This window comes from Zootoca vivipara, chromosome 6 (genome assembly GCF_965207765.1).
Source record: "Zootoca vivipara chromosome 6, rZooViv2.hap1.1, whole genome shotgun sequence".
NCBI lineage: Eukaryota > Metazoa > Chordata > Lepidosauria > Squamata > Lacertidae > Zootoca > Zootoca vivipara.
The window spans coordinates 56,291,869-56,308,451 of record NC_142589.1 but is presented as its reverse complement, the minus strand read 5'-3'; the positions used below and the strand labels follow the sequence as shown (position 1 = coordinate 56,308,451).

General features: G+C 44.6%; 1 protein-coding gene across 4 annotated transcripts in view; it reads left to right on the top strand.

Annotated features, from left to right (window-relative positions):
• NFYC (nuclear transcription factor Y subunit gamma) overlaps positions 1 to 12,851 on the top strand; it is a 55,101-nt gene extending 42,250 nt beyond the window's left edge. For all 4 annotated transcript variants that reach the window (XM_035121203.3, XM_088672253.1, XM_088672252.1 and 1 more), the window contains 5 exons: positions 4,754 to 4,927; positions 6,369 to 6,527; positions 9,382 to 9,489; positions 10,962 to 11,021; positions 11,863 to 12,851. In XM_035121203.3, coding sequence (XP_034977094.1) covers positions 4,754 to 4,927; positions 6,369 to 6,527; positions 9,382 to 9,489; positions 10,962 to 11,021; positions 11,863 to 11,979 — 618 coding nt within the window. In that variant the 3' untranslated portion in view covers positions 11,980 to 12,851. The remainder of the gene's footprint in view (positions 1 to 4,753; positions 4,928 to 6,368; positions 6,528 to 9,381; positions 9,490 to 10,961; positions 11,022 to 11,862) is intronic.
• The last annotated feature ends 3,732 nt before the right edge of the window (positions 12,852 to 16,583 follow it).

The following is a 16,583-nucleotide window of genomic DNA, read 5'->3' as shown; positions in this document are numbered from 1 at the left end:
GTGAGATGAGCGCTGCAACCCAGAGTTGTCCGCGAGTGGACCTAACGGTCAGGGGTACCTTTACCTTTACATGAACCAGAGACCTTTAAGTATTCTTAGTAGCAATGTTGTCAGCAACCCTTTATTCAGGAGTGGGGAATTGGTTGCTTGGCTGCAACTTCCATCATCCTTGACCACTGGCTGTGTTAACTTGGGCTGATGTTGGAGTCCAAACATCTGGAGAACATCAAGTTGATGGTCTTCTGCAAGTTGATTTACTATGTGGGAATGTTAATGTGCAGTTCAAGTGGAGTTAATAGATGGCAGTTGCTAATTTCCCCTTGCAGGAATGCAACAATTACAATTTTGCTTTCTCCTTCAGTGATGCAAAATGCTGTTCCTTTCTGTTAAACACTTTGGATCCAGGGAGGTTCTGGGGCCAGCTGCTATCAAATCAAATCAAATACCCCACAATATAAAATGCATCACAATATAAAATGTTTCAAATCACTGGGATAATTAAAAGGACAAGGGTGAAGCTGTCAAGGTTTATAGGGTCACACTGTAGTCGTGTGCACTTAGATGTTCTGCTACACCCAGTCTATTTCCCGAGGGGATGGTTTGTTGGGAACCCTTTTGGGTAAAATTGTGGCTAAAAAGGAGGCTACTAGAGCAGTGGTATCATTGTCCCGATCTGCCAGGAGAACCCTCATTTGATTTCTTCTCAGAGTTGTGGGCTGGAGATCCAACATTTTACTCAGCATCAATTGGCGAGGTCTGCTATGTAAAAGGCAATCTAAGAGAATGTGCTCCATTGAATCTGGTACTTCTTGGTTGCAGGCACACAAACGGGCTTGATATGGAGTATGTGAGAATCTGCCTTTAGTTACTGCAGAAGGGAAAGCTTCCTATTTGGGCAAGGCTGTCCCTGGGGAGCTCCAAGATTATCTAAGAGCTTTTACTGGGAAGCTTAAGATAGCCTTGATTCCTCAGCTCTGAGGAACCTGACTCTCCAGGATTGCTGTAAGGACGGTCTGCTGTCTTTGAAATTCAATCTCTCATCAATACAGCAGCCTCTGTTTCTGTCATCTGACAACCACAGGGAGTGCCTGTTTCTAAATTCCATTCCTGCTAGTACAGCATGTATATGTCTGGAATTTTGAAAGCTGCTATAGAATAAACATACAGTAATACTGGAACTATCACCTGCTTTTTGTGATTTTAAAATCCCCCCCTGCCCACTTCAGAATACAGCATGATGGATATTATCTCCAGCACAATTTATATCTCCAGCAAGGGCACCATTTCCAGATGTTCTCATTGGGCTGTTTTGGTAATTCTTTTTCCAAAAGATTTTTTGTTCTTCTGCAAACCACAAAGTACCTTACTGATACCTCCCCTCTTGCATTGTAACTGTGTCATTTTGGGTACATAAGAATTGGCACTCACTTCTGAACCCCAGGACTTGTGGTCCACAGCACATTCCAAATTCAATTCCAATATCTCAGTGTGACAGGGAGAATGTGCATGTTGGAAACGCCGGACAGGTAGTCTGGACCAAAGGCCTCGCTTCCACTCAGCCAGTTGCCAGATTTCAGGGCAGCCCCTAGTTTTCTATCCATAAAGAAAGCAGGTGTGGTGGGAGGGTGAGCTTGCTTAGCTGCAGAGAGATTCTAAGGAAGCTGTTGAGCATCAGAGCAAACGCTAGCTTAATCAGCAGCCCCGGTTCTAGCTGGTTGGACTGCAACACTCTGAATATTTTTCTACTGTTTGTCTTTCCCAGGTGAATTTCAAAGCAGACTTTGTTTCAGCTGAGCCTTCACTGCAAACATAGAGTAGGTTAGGTGCCTCAGGAGGCCATGTGTGGGGAAAGCTGCAGCTCTTTCTCCCTATTGCGATCCAAGGATTGTGACACTTCTGATTCCATGTAGCTTTTGTCTAAAATGAAGTCACCCTCAGCATCTTAATAGCTTGCATTCCTAGTTACTATTTTGCAGTGTTCCAGGCAGAAATGGCTTTACATCTACCTCAGTTTGACTTGGGCCACATCCTGCTGGCAGATGCTTGTTTTCAGCCTGGCTACTAAGCACTTAACCACCTCATGTTTATCATTGGTTTGAAAGCAAACCAGGACCATCTAGAAGTAAGACAGTGGTTTGTATGTATTTGGTGGGCTGTCTTGGTACATAAGTTTGCAAATTATATACATATATATATATTTATAAAAAACACAACCAAAACAGTCTCACAAAAACTTTTACCATGTAATAAAAGCTGGTATCATTAGAAGGGGAGGGAGAAGAAACTAGGTGTGTGGGAAGAAGAGGGAATTGACCTGCTCAAGCTCTTAGCAGTTTATAGTAAGGATCCTGGAGGAGGAGAAGGGATTAGGGTTAGGGAGATGTTTACCCTTGGGTTATAAAATAGACTTCCCTCCCTTCACTATACAGGGTTGCTGTAGGAAAAGAAAATTGATCTTTAGCTTTTTCATCCTTCAGCCCCCCAACTCCTGCTATATAGCTAAAACTTGCCTAGTTTTGGAACTGACAGCCAGCCCTATTCCTCAGACCTCTAGTGCAGGCATCCCCAACCTTCGGCCCTCCAGATGTTTTGGACTACAATTCCCATCATCCCTGACGACTGGTCCTGTTAGCTAGGGATCATGGGAGTTGTAGGCCAAAACATCTGGAGGGTCGCAGTTTGGGGATGCCTGCTCTAGTGCTATATGGCACAGCAGGGAAAACAGGAATGGTTCTGACACTCACTCTTTAAGAACATGAGAACATAGTTAAGTACTTTCTTTTGTCGGTCCTGAATCTTCCAACATTCAGCTTCATTGGATGTCCACAAGTCCTAGTATTATATGAGAGGGGAAAGAGCTTTTCTTGATCCACCTTCTCCATGCCATGCATAATTTTATAAACCTATGATGTCACCTCTTATTCGCCCTTTCTTTAAATTAAAAAAGCCCAATACTGTAACTTTTCCTCATACTCAAGTTGCTCTGGCCCTTTGATCATTCTCATTCTTCTTTCTTTCTTTCTTTCTTTCTTTCTTTCTTTCTTTCTTTCTTTCTTTCTTTCTTTCTTTCTTTCTTTCTTTCTTTCTTTCTTTTTGAATCCCTTCCAACTCTTCCCTTGAGATGAGGTGACCAGAACTGTGAATATGGTTGTACCATAGATTTGTTTAACAGCATTATTTGGGGTTGATATCTAGTGTGTCCTTCAGACAAAAGCGGGGCTGAGTAGGTTGCAGGCCTGCATTCTTCTGGCAAAACATTTTCCAGTTCTTGTGTTGTAAAGATATTTTTCCTTCCCTTAAAGCAATCAACCCTGGATCTACAGAGTGGGACACGCCAATAAGTTTGCACAAGAGATCCTTACATTATGTTGATGGAATCCATTCCAGCCATTCTTGGCGGTCTTGTCTCTTGGCCTCCACTAATCTACAAGACTACTGGCAGGAGAGCTGGATGACTGTGACTGCGGTTCAGAAGCATAAGTCATTAAAATCCAATCATTGTGCATCCAAAAATGTTTCAGAAACAGTGAAAGTTGTACTTGAACTATATATTCCCCCCCCCAATTATGTATGAGGATAATTGTTTTGTGTAACGTGTTTGTCTCTGATAAGCTTAAGATGTAAAGTTAGCCAAAATAACCCACAGGACCTACAGTTTTGAACACTGGAAGGTGAGGACATCTTCACACCTTCCTTTTTCCTACATGGGGAGTGGGGAGAGTGGCATATTGAAGCCAACTGGCTGAACGAAAAAGAGTAATGAATGACTTCTAACTCTCATACAACCAAGGCTCCCAAAAAGGGATTTCAACATACTTTGGGATCTTGTAACTAACTTACAAACTTTTCAGCTTCATATGCATGTCTGCGTACTAGGAACTGGATGTTTGCTGCGCTGCCATTGAACCAGAAGGTAGTTGTGTCACAGCTTTGCAGAGCTGGCGCTCAAGCTGGCAATTGAAAGGGGACACGTGTCCACACCCTCTTTCTTTCTCTACCTTCAATGATAGGAAGGAAGGCAAAGGAAACTGATTTGCAAGCAGTTTGTGGCGTGTTCTCTACATAGAACCAGAATTTCCCATGCAGCAGCATGTGTAAACATCCTACACTCTCAGCTGTGACTTTGTGGTGGCTGGGAGAAGGTTGTTTACGCCTTCTGCCATGGATTGTTCATCTTCAAACATCTTCATCTTCTACTTCCAAATCATCTCTTACAGGCTGATTCAAAGTGGGGAAGAGAATGCCGTTCTTAGTCAGCTGGGGATTTCACAAAACTTTGCAGACTTGGAAGATTGTCTAATAGACACACACACCACTTTCTGCTAATACCAAACCCTTGAGGGATGTCCCACGTATGCAGCACACATTAACCTCTTGTGGCTTCCTCTAAATAAAATTACAATGTGCTTGGGCAGAAAGCAGGACCGAATGCTGAGCAAAGTAGATGATAGACACACGAAACCAATCAAACAAGTTATCTGGGGTTTTTTTTAGTGTCTACATGTTTTTGTATATAACAAAAAATCAATTAAAATATTGGGGGATGCACACCATAAGGTTTCTGACAGTGGAGAGAGACGCATTGTTCTCTCAGTCCATTGAAGACCATCATTTTCAGGTCAGTAGGCATAGGCTTGCTACACATTACTGTCCCATTCTGAAGCACTGCACAGGCTGCTGTACTGGATATCACAAAGAGGACTTCAGCTGATGAACTCTGCTTTTTCATCCCCCTTTTTTTCCTTTGGCACAGGAGGAGGTGCGCCAGGCTGTGACCCCGGCAGAGCCTGTCCAATACTACTTCACACTTGCTCAGCAGCCTGCAGCTGTCCAGGTGCAGGGGCAGCAGCAAGGGCAACAGACGACCACGTCCACCACGACCATCCAGCCAGGGCAGATCATCATAGCACAGCCTCAGCAAGGGCAGGTTGGTAAATGGCATTCCAGAGGGCTTGTGCTCTGTGTTAGAGGTGGGCTGAAGCGTGTCACGTGTGTAACTTATCTTGGTATATTCTGGCCATGTGAAACCAGCTTCACCACACACCCCTTTCCATCCTCCATACAGGCAAGCAAGAGGCATTATCACAGTTAAGTGATAAATTCCAGCCAGGCCAAAGTGCCCAAGGAGGACACAGCACAGCTAGCAAGAGATGTGGTCAGCAAATGGGGGCGTAACATAGGGAGAGTTCTGAGGGCCACATGGAAAGGTCTGGAGTAGTGCTATTTTTCTAGAAAAAGAGGTGCCAGAACTCACCATGAACACCTCTCATTTTCTTAAAATGGCAATGGCGCCCACTTGAGGGGTGCTGGAACTGAGTTCCAATGAGTTTCTGCTTGGAATAAAAGCCTGGTCTGGAGGACCATATTTGGTCCCTGGGCCTGAATTTCCCTAGCTCCGACAGCAGCAGAAATCCCAAATGTGCTAGATAATACTGCAGCCCATTCGACTTCCTAGTGGAAAATGCCAGCGCTCTGCTGAGTCACCCAGAAACATGGCAAGATCCTTTGGCTGCTGGATGGACAGTTCTCTGGAAGTACTAAGACTAGTGGAGAAGCTTAAGTTGGGCAACTAATTCTGGTGTAGATTTCCATTTGTATGTGTGGATCATCCCAGCGCATGGCTCATGGGACGCAGGTGTTCATTGACTCTGTTCCTGTTGGCGGACTTCAGGGTTTTGGCAGAAATCAGAATAGATGCCTATGCTGGGAGATTTAGTAACGTTCTGCTCTCTGAGACTTCAACACCCACTATCTGGGTGTTGCTTTGCAGCCTTGAGGGCTGCAAAGAAAAATTCTTGGAGAGAAAACTGCAGATCTGATTATTTTCATAAGCTGCCCAGGCTTTCACAAAGAGATCCTAAATTCTGAAGAAAGAAGTATGAGACAAGTGCAAAAGATGTGTGTAGAATAGGAGAATGACCTGCTTTAGACCATCATTGGAGTAAGTCTTTGGGTCTTCCTGCCCCAAATCTATATTGGCTGCCAAAACTCTTGATCCTCCTCATAAGTATTTGCCATGCAGGTATTTGCATGCTCCCAGATGCCACAATGCAGTTTTTTTCAGGTAGAAAGCAACTAAGCTGCATAGATGTGTCCTGATTCTAACTCACTTTCACTTTCCACTGGTAGTGGAGGTACTGGTCACTTCTGCTTTCGGATTGTTTTTACCACAGCAATCAAAATCTTATCCATTGCACCTCCTTGAAGGTAGTCAGCAGAGAAATTCTGGGACATTGCTTGGGAAAAGGTTGAGGGCCTGTGGGTTTTTTCCCCTTTTCAGTCTGGCTGTTGCAGGGAACCAGCCAGGCTTCAGGTGTATTTGGGATACCTCAGGCTCAGGATGCTTCTCTTCTGCTCTGTTCTTTCAGACCACCCCTGTGACTATGCAAGTCGGAGAAGGGCAGCAGGTTCAGATTGTGCAGGCTCAGCCACAGGGGCAGGCTCAGCCAGCACAGAGTGGGACTGGGCAGACCATGCAGGTCATGCAACAGATCATCACCAATACTGGAGAAATTCAGCAAATACCGGTAAGGAGGCATACGACTGATCTTATTCTTTGTACTCAGGCTGTCCTCTTGTGACCCTTGTTCTCAAGAGGGTCTTCTCTCTGCAGGCTGTTGTTGTTGACGATGATATCCTGCTTTTAAGACAACTCAGAAGGCAGAAATGGCACTGTGTTAGGGACTTGTGTTTACTTCTCTCTGCTCAGCACCCATCACTGCTTTTGAGTGGGCTTCAGTCTTCAACTTTGGGTTCCCAGAAGCTGTTGGACTGCAGCTCCTCAGCCAACCTAGCCGTTGCTCAGAGGTTAGGGGAGTTGTAGTCCAACAATATCTGGGGCCCCAAGGTTAAAGAACATTGTGCTACAATAAAGAACCCTTCTGTGTGTTTCTCCCACTTCTGCCTTCTGCTGTGCTGCACTTTCAAATACCCACCAACCCCCACACACTCACAAACCATCTGTGCCCATCATTTCAGAAGTTCAGATAAAGCATAGTATGTAGTGCAGTGCTCTCAAGTCTGAACACTTCTGTAATCCAGCTAAGTGTTTGCATGTTGCAAATAATCACTGAAATAATTAAAACTTTTTTGTCATAAACCACAATTTTCTGTAAAAACTAACTAAACAGGAAGAAGATTAGGATAGAGCCTGACACCCTGACATGATAGCTTTCAATTTGCACAGCATTCTTTGATGCGTGGGAGCATTGGGGGGGGGGAGAGTTTCCATCCTCGCCACCAGCACATATTGGAGTGCTTTCTGGACACTTGACTCTCACTTGCTCTCAAATCCATACTGTTTCTCTTCTGTGTGAGCTTCAAGGGCCTTCCGTTCATTGCACAGCAGTCTACCTTATGCCTTAATATTCTCCTTTTTCTTATTCCTGCTCCTCCTCTTCTAAACTTCTTCTGCCTCCATTTCTTCCTCTTTTGCTGGCTTATGCCAGTGGCTCTTAAACTCTGCATAATACTGGGAGGAAGGGTCCAAAGTTTCAGGGAGCGAGAGAGGATTCTCCAAGCAGGCAGAGTCAGAGACTTTTTGCCATCAGAGCAGCTGTGCTCACCATGAAAGATGCAGAGATGGGTGAGGTACAGGTGGGAGCTCCTGGCTCCAGTGAGCTCATTCCTTTCCTGCTTCGTTCACTTGGTGGGATGGGTTAAAGAGGAAGACTTGGATGAGCCATGGTCATGCTCTTCTGATGCCACTGTTGGCTTCATATCTCAGTCAACAGGTCCTTATATACAGCAGCTAATTGCATACAGTCATGTAGATAAGTGAGAGGATACTTTGTGCTTGGCTGCCAGAGGGTTGTGAGGCTCTGAAAGTAGTTTTTTGGGGGATGGGAACCTGAATTCATTAAATTTTTGAGCATGCCTTGTGCCTCTGACAGCCTTCCCTTCTTTCCGCCAAGCCAACTCCTTGTCTCTCACACATATCGACACATCCATTTTGCACACACCTTGTTCATCATCGCATAGGCTGCAAACCCTATGGGTAGGACTGGCTGTCATTTGTATGTTCTGTGCAGCACACTTTGACAATGTATATTTAGTGCTCTGAAGTCAAAGATCACATCGTCTTGCAACTTTTGTTACCAAAGCTGCATTCAGCTCTGAAATCTTCATTTGCCTGCTTTGTACAACCAGGATGGGTTGCAGTCCTTAAAACAACATGGAAAGATACATGAATGCTTTTAAATAATAAACTGTTCAAGTGTTATGTAGAGTCTTTGTGTGAGTGTTGCACAAGTGTTTGCAAACTATACCCAGGCCACCTTAGGAAAAGGTTTTGCAGGTGCACCTCAAAACAGCTTGAGGCAACAGGATTTAACTTTAACTCTGTGACAAAAGCTTTCTGGTTGTGAGCAGTAGAATAATAGTTAAACCCCTGAAAGTTTGCCTTGTCCATTTCAGAGTTAGCTCTTATGGTTAAAATCTAACTAGGGGCCTTTTGTGGCAAACAGCATTTTCCCCTGAAGGCAAATTTCCTCACTGAAAGACAAATGCATAGAGGTGCCTTTGCTCACATAGAGTATATCTGCTACAGGGGGCTACACTTTGCCTGTAACAGGGTGATGACCTTTAGAGAAAAATATTGCATGCTGGAGAAATCGGCAAGGGGGCAAACTGCAAGCTTCATAGTTTCTGCTCCAAATGGTTTGGGCATCAGTGACAGGTATTAAAACACTTTCTCTGACTGAAGATCTTCCTCCACCTGCTCCTAAAAAAAGAAAAAAGGTTTCCGTGCATATAGTACACAAGTGTCTAATGTTAAAGGACAGAAAGTTGACTCTTTGGAATGCTGCCCCCAGAGAAACACAACTGGCCCCATGACAGTCAGTTGGTAGGTGCAAGGCTAATACTGTATTTCCGTTTGCCCAGACCTTTGGTAGTCAAGTAGCCTATATTGAGGTGCTCATCTTTTAGGTGAGTGGCGTAAGACTTACCCTCCTTATTGTGTTGCACATTGTGTGTGTTTTAAGGCTCTTAATTTATCTTTATGTTTTGTATTTTGTATTGTTAAGTTGCTTTGAGACTTTTTTGTATACAATTACTAACATGGGTAATAGTAATAATTCAGAACAGAACATGGTAGCTTATAGCACAATCAGAAATGCTAGGTTGCATGTTCCCCTTTAACATTTGATAAAACTTCACTGAAGAGAAACATGTGGATATCTATATTTCTGCCTGATTCCTTTCATGCTCCTATTGTTTTGCTGTCAAGGGGGATGATGTAAAAGGGGGACTTGTGGTCACGTTTCCGCCCTGGCTTTATTTAGCCCTCCCTGTGTAATATCTCTGTCTCTTTCGGAAACAAGGGTGTAAAGCCTGCATGTTTCAGGTTACCAACTCTGTGCCATCTCCTACTGTTTCTAGGTACATCTCAACGCCGGTCAGCTGCAGTATATCCGCTTAACTCAGCCCGTTTCTGGTGCCCAGGTGGTCCAGGGCCAAATCCAGACACTTGCAGCCAACACACAACAGGTATAAACTGAGGTCCAGTGGCTTGTTAATAGCTGTTAAAAGGTACCTAGTCTGTTGAAAAGAAGTGGATTTTCCTGAACTTGGGCACTGAGGCAAGGGAGCGGCAGTAGTTTCCTTGGTCTTTTTTTCATGCTGCCTGCCTTTTTCCATTTTAAAAAGTACAGAAACCTGTTTTGGACCTACTCCATCCTACCCCACCCCTTCATATTTCAAGCAAGGTCCTGAGGCTTGATCACCAGAATTTCCATCAAAAGACAACTCCCAGAAAACAAATTACAATTAACGTGCACTTTCAGGAAATACCTGTCACGCATCAGAGCAAACTACAAGATACTAAAGATACAACCTGTCCTGGAACACGTGCTGGAATACAAAAATCTGGCTCTTGTTTGGCACAGACCTCCTTCAGTGTTTGGCAAATTCAGCTAAATCCTATTCCTTCCCTTTTGTTCCCACTCCCCCCTTTCTTGTATAGGTCAGCTTTTCTGTTCTGACCACCTGCCAGATTTAACACAGCCATTATTTCTGTTCAGTCACCATATCTGATTTCCAGTGCTTTGCAAGAACCATTTTTAGTCACTGTTAATACATTCATTAAAAGCATCTTTTACTTTTACTTTTATGTCCTATATAACAGTATTCCTGCTCTTTCAGGTCTGGGGTGCATCTTTATGTACAGCCTAGCAACACACTCAGGTTTTTTTTTTTAAAAAAAAATGCCTTTCCCCTCCTACTCCATGCACACAGCTTCCTTCTCTCAGCTGGCTGTGTGAATGGCCTGTAGCAGGCATAGGCAAACTCAGCCCTCCAGATGTTTTGGGACTACAATTCCCATCATCCCTGACCACTTGTCCTGTTAGCTACGGATCATGGGAGTTGTAGTCCCAAAACATCTGGAGGGCCGAGTTTGCCTATGCCTGGCCTATAGCAAAGGCTTGTCTTGAGGCTTTCAACATCACTTCCACCCCCAGGTGTCTCTACCACTTCCTCCTGTGAACTACAGCCATCCATCCAATCTCAATAGGCACTATGGCATTATTTGGTTAAATAATCCACAGGAGCAAAATAATCTGAATATCTATCATGCATGACAAAGCAGCCTCAATCATCCTTTTGCCCTCACCCTTCCTCCAGGCGTATGTTGTTTTATTCTCTCTAATCTCTCTGATGAAGAAAATTTGTTTTGCAAATTTGCTGTGGTTTTGTATGTTGAAGATATACTTCCATAGCACATTTCTATTCCTTTCTTTTTGCCTTGTTCTGTTAAATGGGGGCAAGGAGGTGGATTTGTGAACCAAAGAGCTCTGATGCCAGCCGAAGAGAAGAGCCGCCTGGTGGGGCAAGCAGGTCTTTAAAATTAAAATGGTCTCTCTGTGTTGGGGGTGCAGTTAAGGCAAGTGGGCTCTGTCCTCCTTTTTTGTTTTTACATGGTGGGGCTGCAAATGTCAATAAATCAATCATCTATCTTGTAGATTGCACAGACAGAGGTTCAGCAGGGACAGCAACAATTCGGCCAGTTTACAGACGGACAGGTATGAGCTTCAGAACCCATGGTGACAGCCATTGGGTTGGATCAGACAAGGCTATCTGTGGCTACTAGCCATGATGCTACTATGTTCTCCCTCCACAGCTGGAGGCAGTATGCCTCTGAATGCTAGTTGCTTGGAATCAGAAGTGGGGAGTATGCTGATGTGCTCCGGTCATGCTTGTGGGCTTCTTATAAGCATATTGTTGGCCACTGAGAACAGGATGCTGGACTAGATGGGTCATTGGGCTGATCCAGGAGGGCTCTTACGTTATAACACCTTGATGTAGTTCAGAAGGAGGTGGGTCTTCTCTAGCTCCTATTTGGCCATCTTCCTGCCTCTTATTTTCATTGAGAAAATGAAAAGCTGGGGAAGTTCATGGCTTCTGCAAAGTTAAGTCTGTGTCTCCATTTGATTATTTCAAACTTACAGTAGGAGACAGGGAAACTGTAGAGGCAGTATTTCTCAGTACCAACTGCTGAGAATCACAAGTGGGAAGAGGGCAGTTGCGGTTGGGTCCTGCTGGCAGGTTCCCTATAATGGGCAACTAGATGGCCACTATGAGAACAGGATGCTGGACTAGATGGGCTTTTGGGATGAGCAATGATGTTAGGGATGCAAATGGCAATGTTATTTCTTCACTTTCAGTGAAGTAGGGACTCCTGCTTGAGTATCATACATGACCATGGTGTGGGGTACACTTCACCAGCAGTGTGTTTAAATTGCTTGACCTAGCATAGTGGGTCTCACTTTTGCCTATGTAATGGTTGTTCCACGATGCTGCGATTGTCTGTATCCATTGAAGAGGGAACCTCAGTGGGTCTCCTTGCTTGTTCTCTTCCAACAGCTCTACCAGATCCAGCAGGTGACCATGCCTGCCGGCCAGGACATCACCCAACCCATGTTCATCCAGTCCACAAATCAGACAACAGATGGACAGGCCGCACAAGTTACAGGAGAGTGAGTTGGTCCAGCAAGAGGGCTGCGGGATGTTATGGAAGTTACACCATCTTGATTGATGTACTGCCAACCAGAGGCCCTCTTCAGCTCTTCTCCATCCCTTCCCCAATATATATCTGCATTTGATATAAACCTGCAAAGGGCAGCAATCTACGTTGTATTATATGAACTCCTTCAATCTGGTGGGAGGCAAGGAAACCCCACAAACTGACAATGTTGCAATATTTTTCTTTTTTTTCTTTTTTTAAAAGAAAATGGCAAATTCTACATTGCTCAGCAATTCTGCTTTGTATATAACTGGTGAATTTTTATAGGGCTCTGTCAAAAGCAGTGTATCTGTTTCCCTGTTTCTTCATTGGTGCAGCATCTTTTCCTTGTCCCTCCCACATCCCTGTCCAGTAAACTTCATCTTCCAGGACTTTCAACCTTGGAACAACCTTGCGTTTGCTGCATAAGCTGGACATATCCCCATCTTCATATTTCAGTCGGGAAGTGTGGGTGTATGCGTGTGAAAGGTTTATCTCTTTTTAATGTCCCCAATCTAAGTATTGTTAACTTCAGCTTCTGAGGGAGGGGGCAGGGAGGGGAGTAAACCAGCCCCAGCAATTCTGTATTAAACCTGTTTTTGAAGGCGGCTTTCCCCAACGTATGGCGCCCTCCAGATGTTCTGGACTACAACTGGCTGGGGCATTCGGGGTGGGGAATCACGTTGGGGAAAGCTGCCCCTAAGGCTTTAATATTGGCCTTGAACTATTTTTTGAAATACTTTCAGTTTGGATGCACAGATATGAGTTATTGGTTAACTGTATGAAGTCTCGGTCAATGCATGTGTATAATACAGCTGCATGAAATGCAATAAACTTGTTTTCTATGATAGTTCAAGAGCCATGTGTCTTCTCTCAAATCAGCAGCCCAACAGCCCCCACTGGATGGTCCAAGATAACTTGAGCCCTGTGGCAGAAGATATAACTGGCATCTTCCCCTGTGGTGGTAAAGTGACAAATCTACTGAATTTCAAGGCTGCCCTAGAATCCACTGCTTGAGGCAAGGTTGCTGCCCTATCCTGCAACACTGGAAGGCTTGGCCTTGCCCTAAAAGGAAGGCTGATATCTGCCGTAGTGTTCCTCTTCCCCACAAACTTCATGGTTCCCCTTCCCCCAAGAATGCTGAGATTGCCTACCTGACTGGTACAATTCAGCACCCAAGTTCAGTATTAGGAAAGGAATTCAAAATTGGTAAACTTGATAGCATTTCTCAAGAGTGTGAAGTAGGCTGGAGTTGGTTTTGTCACTACAGGCAGACATTGCTTTGTGACTATTAACACATTTGTATCCAGGCATTCCTCCTGGGAGAAACTGAGCTGTGTATAGCAGACTTCATTCTGGAATAGGTTGGGTCATCACTCCCCAACCTACTGCCCTCCAGATGTTCTGGATTATGATTGCCAATGTCGGGCATGGGAGTTATAGTTCAAAACACTGGGAGAGCAGTGGGGAAGGCTGGGTGTGGCTGGGTGTTGGTGATTGTGCCATGATCGCACAGCTGGGGTTACGGTTTAGCAGAGAGCTGAACTTAGATCTTCCTTGGTTGTAACATTCTGGATGGTATGTCTCCCGCCTCTGCATGGCGTAGGTGTGAAAGCCTTCACTTTTCATTTCATAATTGAAACCGCACCTCAAAGCATCTCTGAGACGGTGCTACTTCAAAGTCAGGATGAAAGTGGTGGTTTCCCCCTCACAGTCTCCAGTTCTGGGAGGGGGGGCGGGACGACAAGTCAAGAAAGCAAAGTTTTTCACTATTAACATTGTCTTTGTGGGCATCTGGCTAGTCCAGAGGGAGCCAGTTCCAGAAAGAGAGAAAATGTCTGCTTAGTGGTCAGTTTCTGCACCTGAATAGTCTTGAAAGCTGCCCAAAGAATTAATTTGTTACGGTCTTTAAATTCACACTTTCCAAATCCCTGGATATTGATAGAGTGAAAAGGAAGATTTCCTCTGCTAAATCTAGTATGGCTAAGATGCTGATGCTCTGGATCTGAAGATTGGACTACTGTAATGTGTTCTTTGGGAGGCTACAGCAGGTGTTCTCAAACTGCGCTCTGCAGACCACCAGCGGCCTGAGGGATTCTTTCAGGTGGTCCATGACATGTCTAACCAATGCCACTTACAATTCTTTGAATTTCGAACTGTAATACAATAAAATTCAAGACATAGAAGAAGCAATAAAAATACCATCAGAAGTCCTACAGTTACCTGAAGGAGCGCCTTTCTGACCTGCGTGCTCATTACAATTGGGTGTCGCAGTCTTTGGGAGCTCAGTTGGCTCTTATGCCTAAAAAAGGTTATGTGCTAGCCTGTAGCAAGGCTTAAAATAACCCACCCACCCTGCTTCAGTGGAGCCCCTGTCTTTGTGCTTCAGTGAGAACGGTGGTTGCTTCCTAATTGGAAGGAAGAGTGACCTGGGCAGGAACGCAACATTAAGCTTCCCATCCCTGCCAAGCAAGCTGAATTGATGGAAGCAGGACCAGAGCAACAAACCAAGCAGAGACACAGCAGGCAGCCTCCCCAGTGGGTGCACATGCTGGGTTTACAGGAGTCAGTCATTATTTAATTGCTTGCTTTCTCAGCATACTGTAGCAGTTTTACCCTTGGCACAGTCACACACAAAACAGTCTGGGAGATGTCGCTGCAAGTGCTGTAAATTCTGCTCTCGCCGCTTCTCCCAAAAGAGGAAAATGCACCCTCGGACCTAACGGCATGCAATTGGGCAGGATACATTTCCTTTAATCCAGGCATGTCCAAAGTCCATTTTGAGGGCCTAATCCAGTTTAATCCTTAAAAAAATCCTAGAAAAAAGCTCAACAACTTCAATCCTAAAAAAAAAGGTTAACAACTTTGGTCGGCCCTTCGGTCAGCCCTCACGGCCCTTCACTTCATCAAATCTGGCCCTCTTTCATAATGTTTGGACACCACTGCTAATCATTCCATGACCATGTATGTCTTCCATCCAGTGAATGATGTTTGAAGCCAAAGGCAGGGAACCTTTACAACAAGGGCCAAATTCCCCTCTGGGCAATCTTGGGGGGGGGGGGGAATACCAGTGGCGGTCAGGGCCTGAGGCAAAACCAGGCAGAGTAATGAATGAAAATGTTGCCTTTGTACCACTTGGCTAGTTTCTACACACACTCACACACTGTCCAAGTGAGCAAGAATGGAATACAAAGTCCCATTACACTCAGAAGAGTGTGAAGCACAGCTGATGTCTGGTGAAATTCCCCAAAGGCCGGACAGACAGATCTGGGGGACCTCATTCAGCCCCTGAGCCTGAGATTACCCATCCATGTCTTATGCCATCTAATAAAATAAGCTCTTCTAAATTAAACCTCCATAAGCTTGCATTGAACTAAAACGAGGTGCTTTAGAGGTGCTTCAAAACACATGCATATCACAGCATCAACTTAGAGTGATGGGAGAATGCCTGGCTCTAAGACAATGTCTGAAGTCCCATCTGCAACTTTCAGAAGTCCTTTGAGCATAAAAAAGCTTTATGGCTAGGGAGCACCTTTTGTTTAACTAGTCTCTTTGAAATTTAAGTTTGCAACCTTAATGTGTAGTTAAAGACTTCTGCTCCGTCAGTCTCAAATTTGACTGGAACACCAGAGTCTCATCCCCAACCCCACTCTGGTTTCTGAGATCTCCCAGGGGCATTGCTATATTGGCAAGACCTGCTTGAGAACTGAAAAAATGAAAGTGGAGGCCTCTGTCTTTTGCACCTTTTGTGTGTTGCAATTGTAGCAGCAGGTCGAACCCAAAATGTACAAATTTTATCCCTCTTCTGGTCACTAGAGGGTGCAGGACTCATTTTTTTTTAATTCTTCTGGAGACAGTAGCCTTGAATTGCCCACATTAAAGATGGCTGGTCAAACGTTATATAGTTACCGGTATGTGGCTGAGCTTTGTCAGATAAACATGCAGGGGACAGCTGTATCTTCATTCAATCTGAATGTGTGGAAGATTCTGTCTGTCTTGAATCCTCCAACATTCAGCTTCATTGGATGTCCACAAGTTCTGGAGTTATGAGGGAGAAAAACTTCGCTATCCACTTTCTCCATGCCATGCATCATTTAATAAACTTCCTGCATGTTGCCTTTTACTCTCCTTTTCTCAAAACCAGACATCCCCAAACTTCGGCCCTCCAGATGTTTTGGCCTACAATTCCCATGATCCCTAGCTAACAGGACCAGTGGTCGGGGAAGATGGGAATTGTAGTCCAAAACATCTGGAGGGCCGAAGTTTGGGGATGTCTGCTAAACTAAAAAGGTCCAAACCCTGCAACCTTTCCTCAAATGGGAGTTGCTCCACCCCCTTGATCATTTTGGTTCGCCTTTTCCAACTCTAGAATATCCTTTTTGAGGTAAGGGCAACCAGAACTGTACACAAGATTCACACTGCATATTTGTATTATTACGATATTGGTACTTTTATTTTCAGTTCCTTTCCAAACTATCCACAGCATAGAATTTGCCTTTTCTTCCCCCTCACAACTGTCAAAAATTGGGTTGATTAAGCTATCCACTAAAAGCCCCAAGGTCTCCTTCCTGGTCAGTCACCA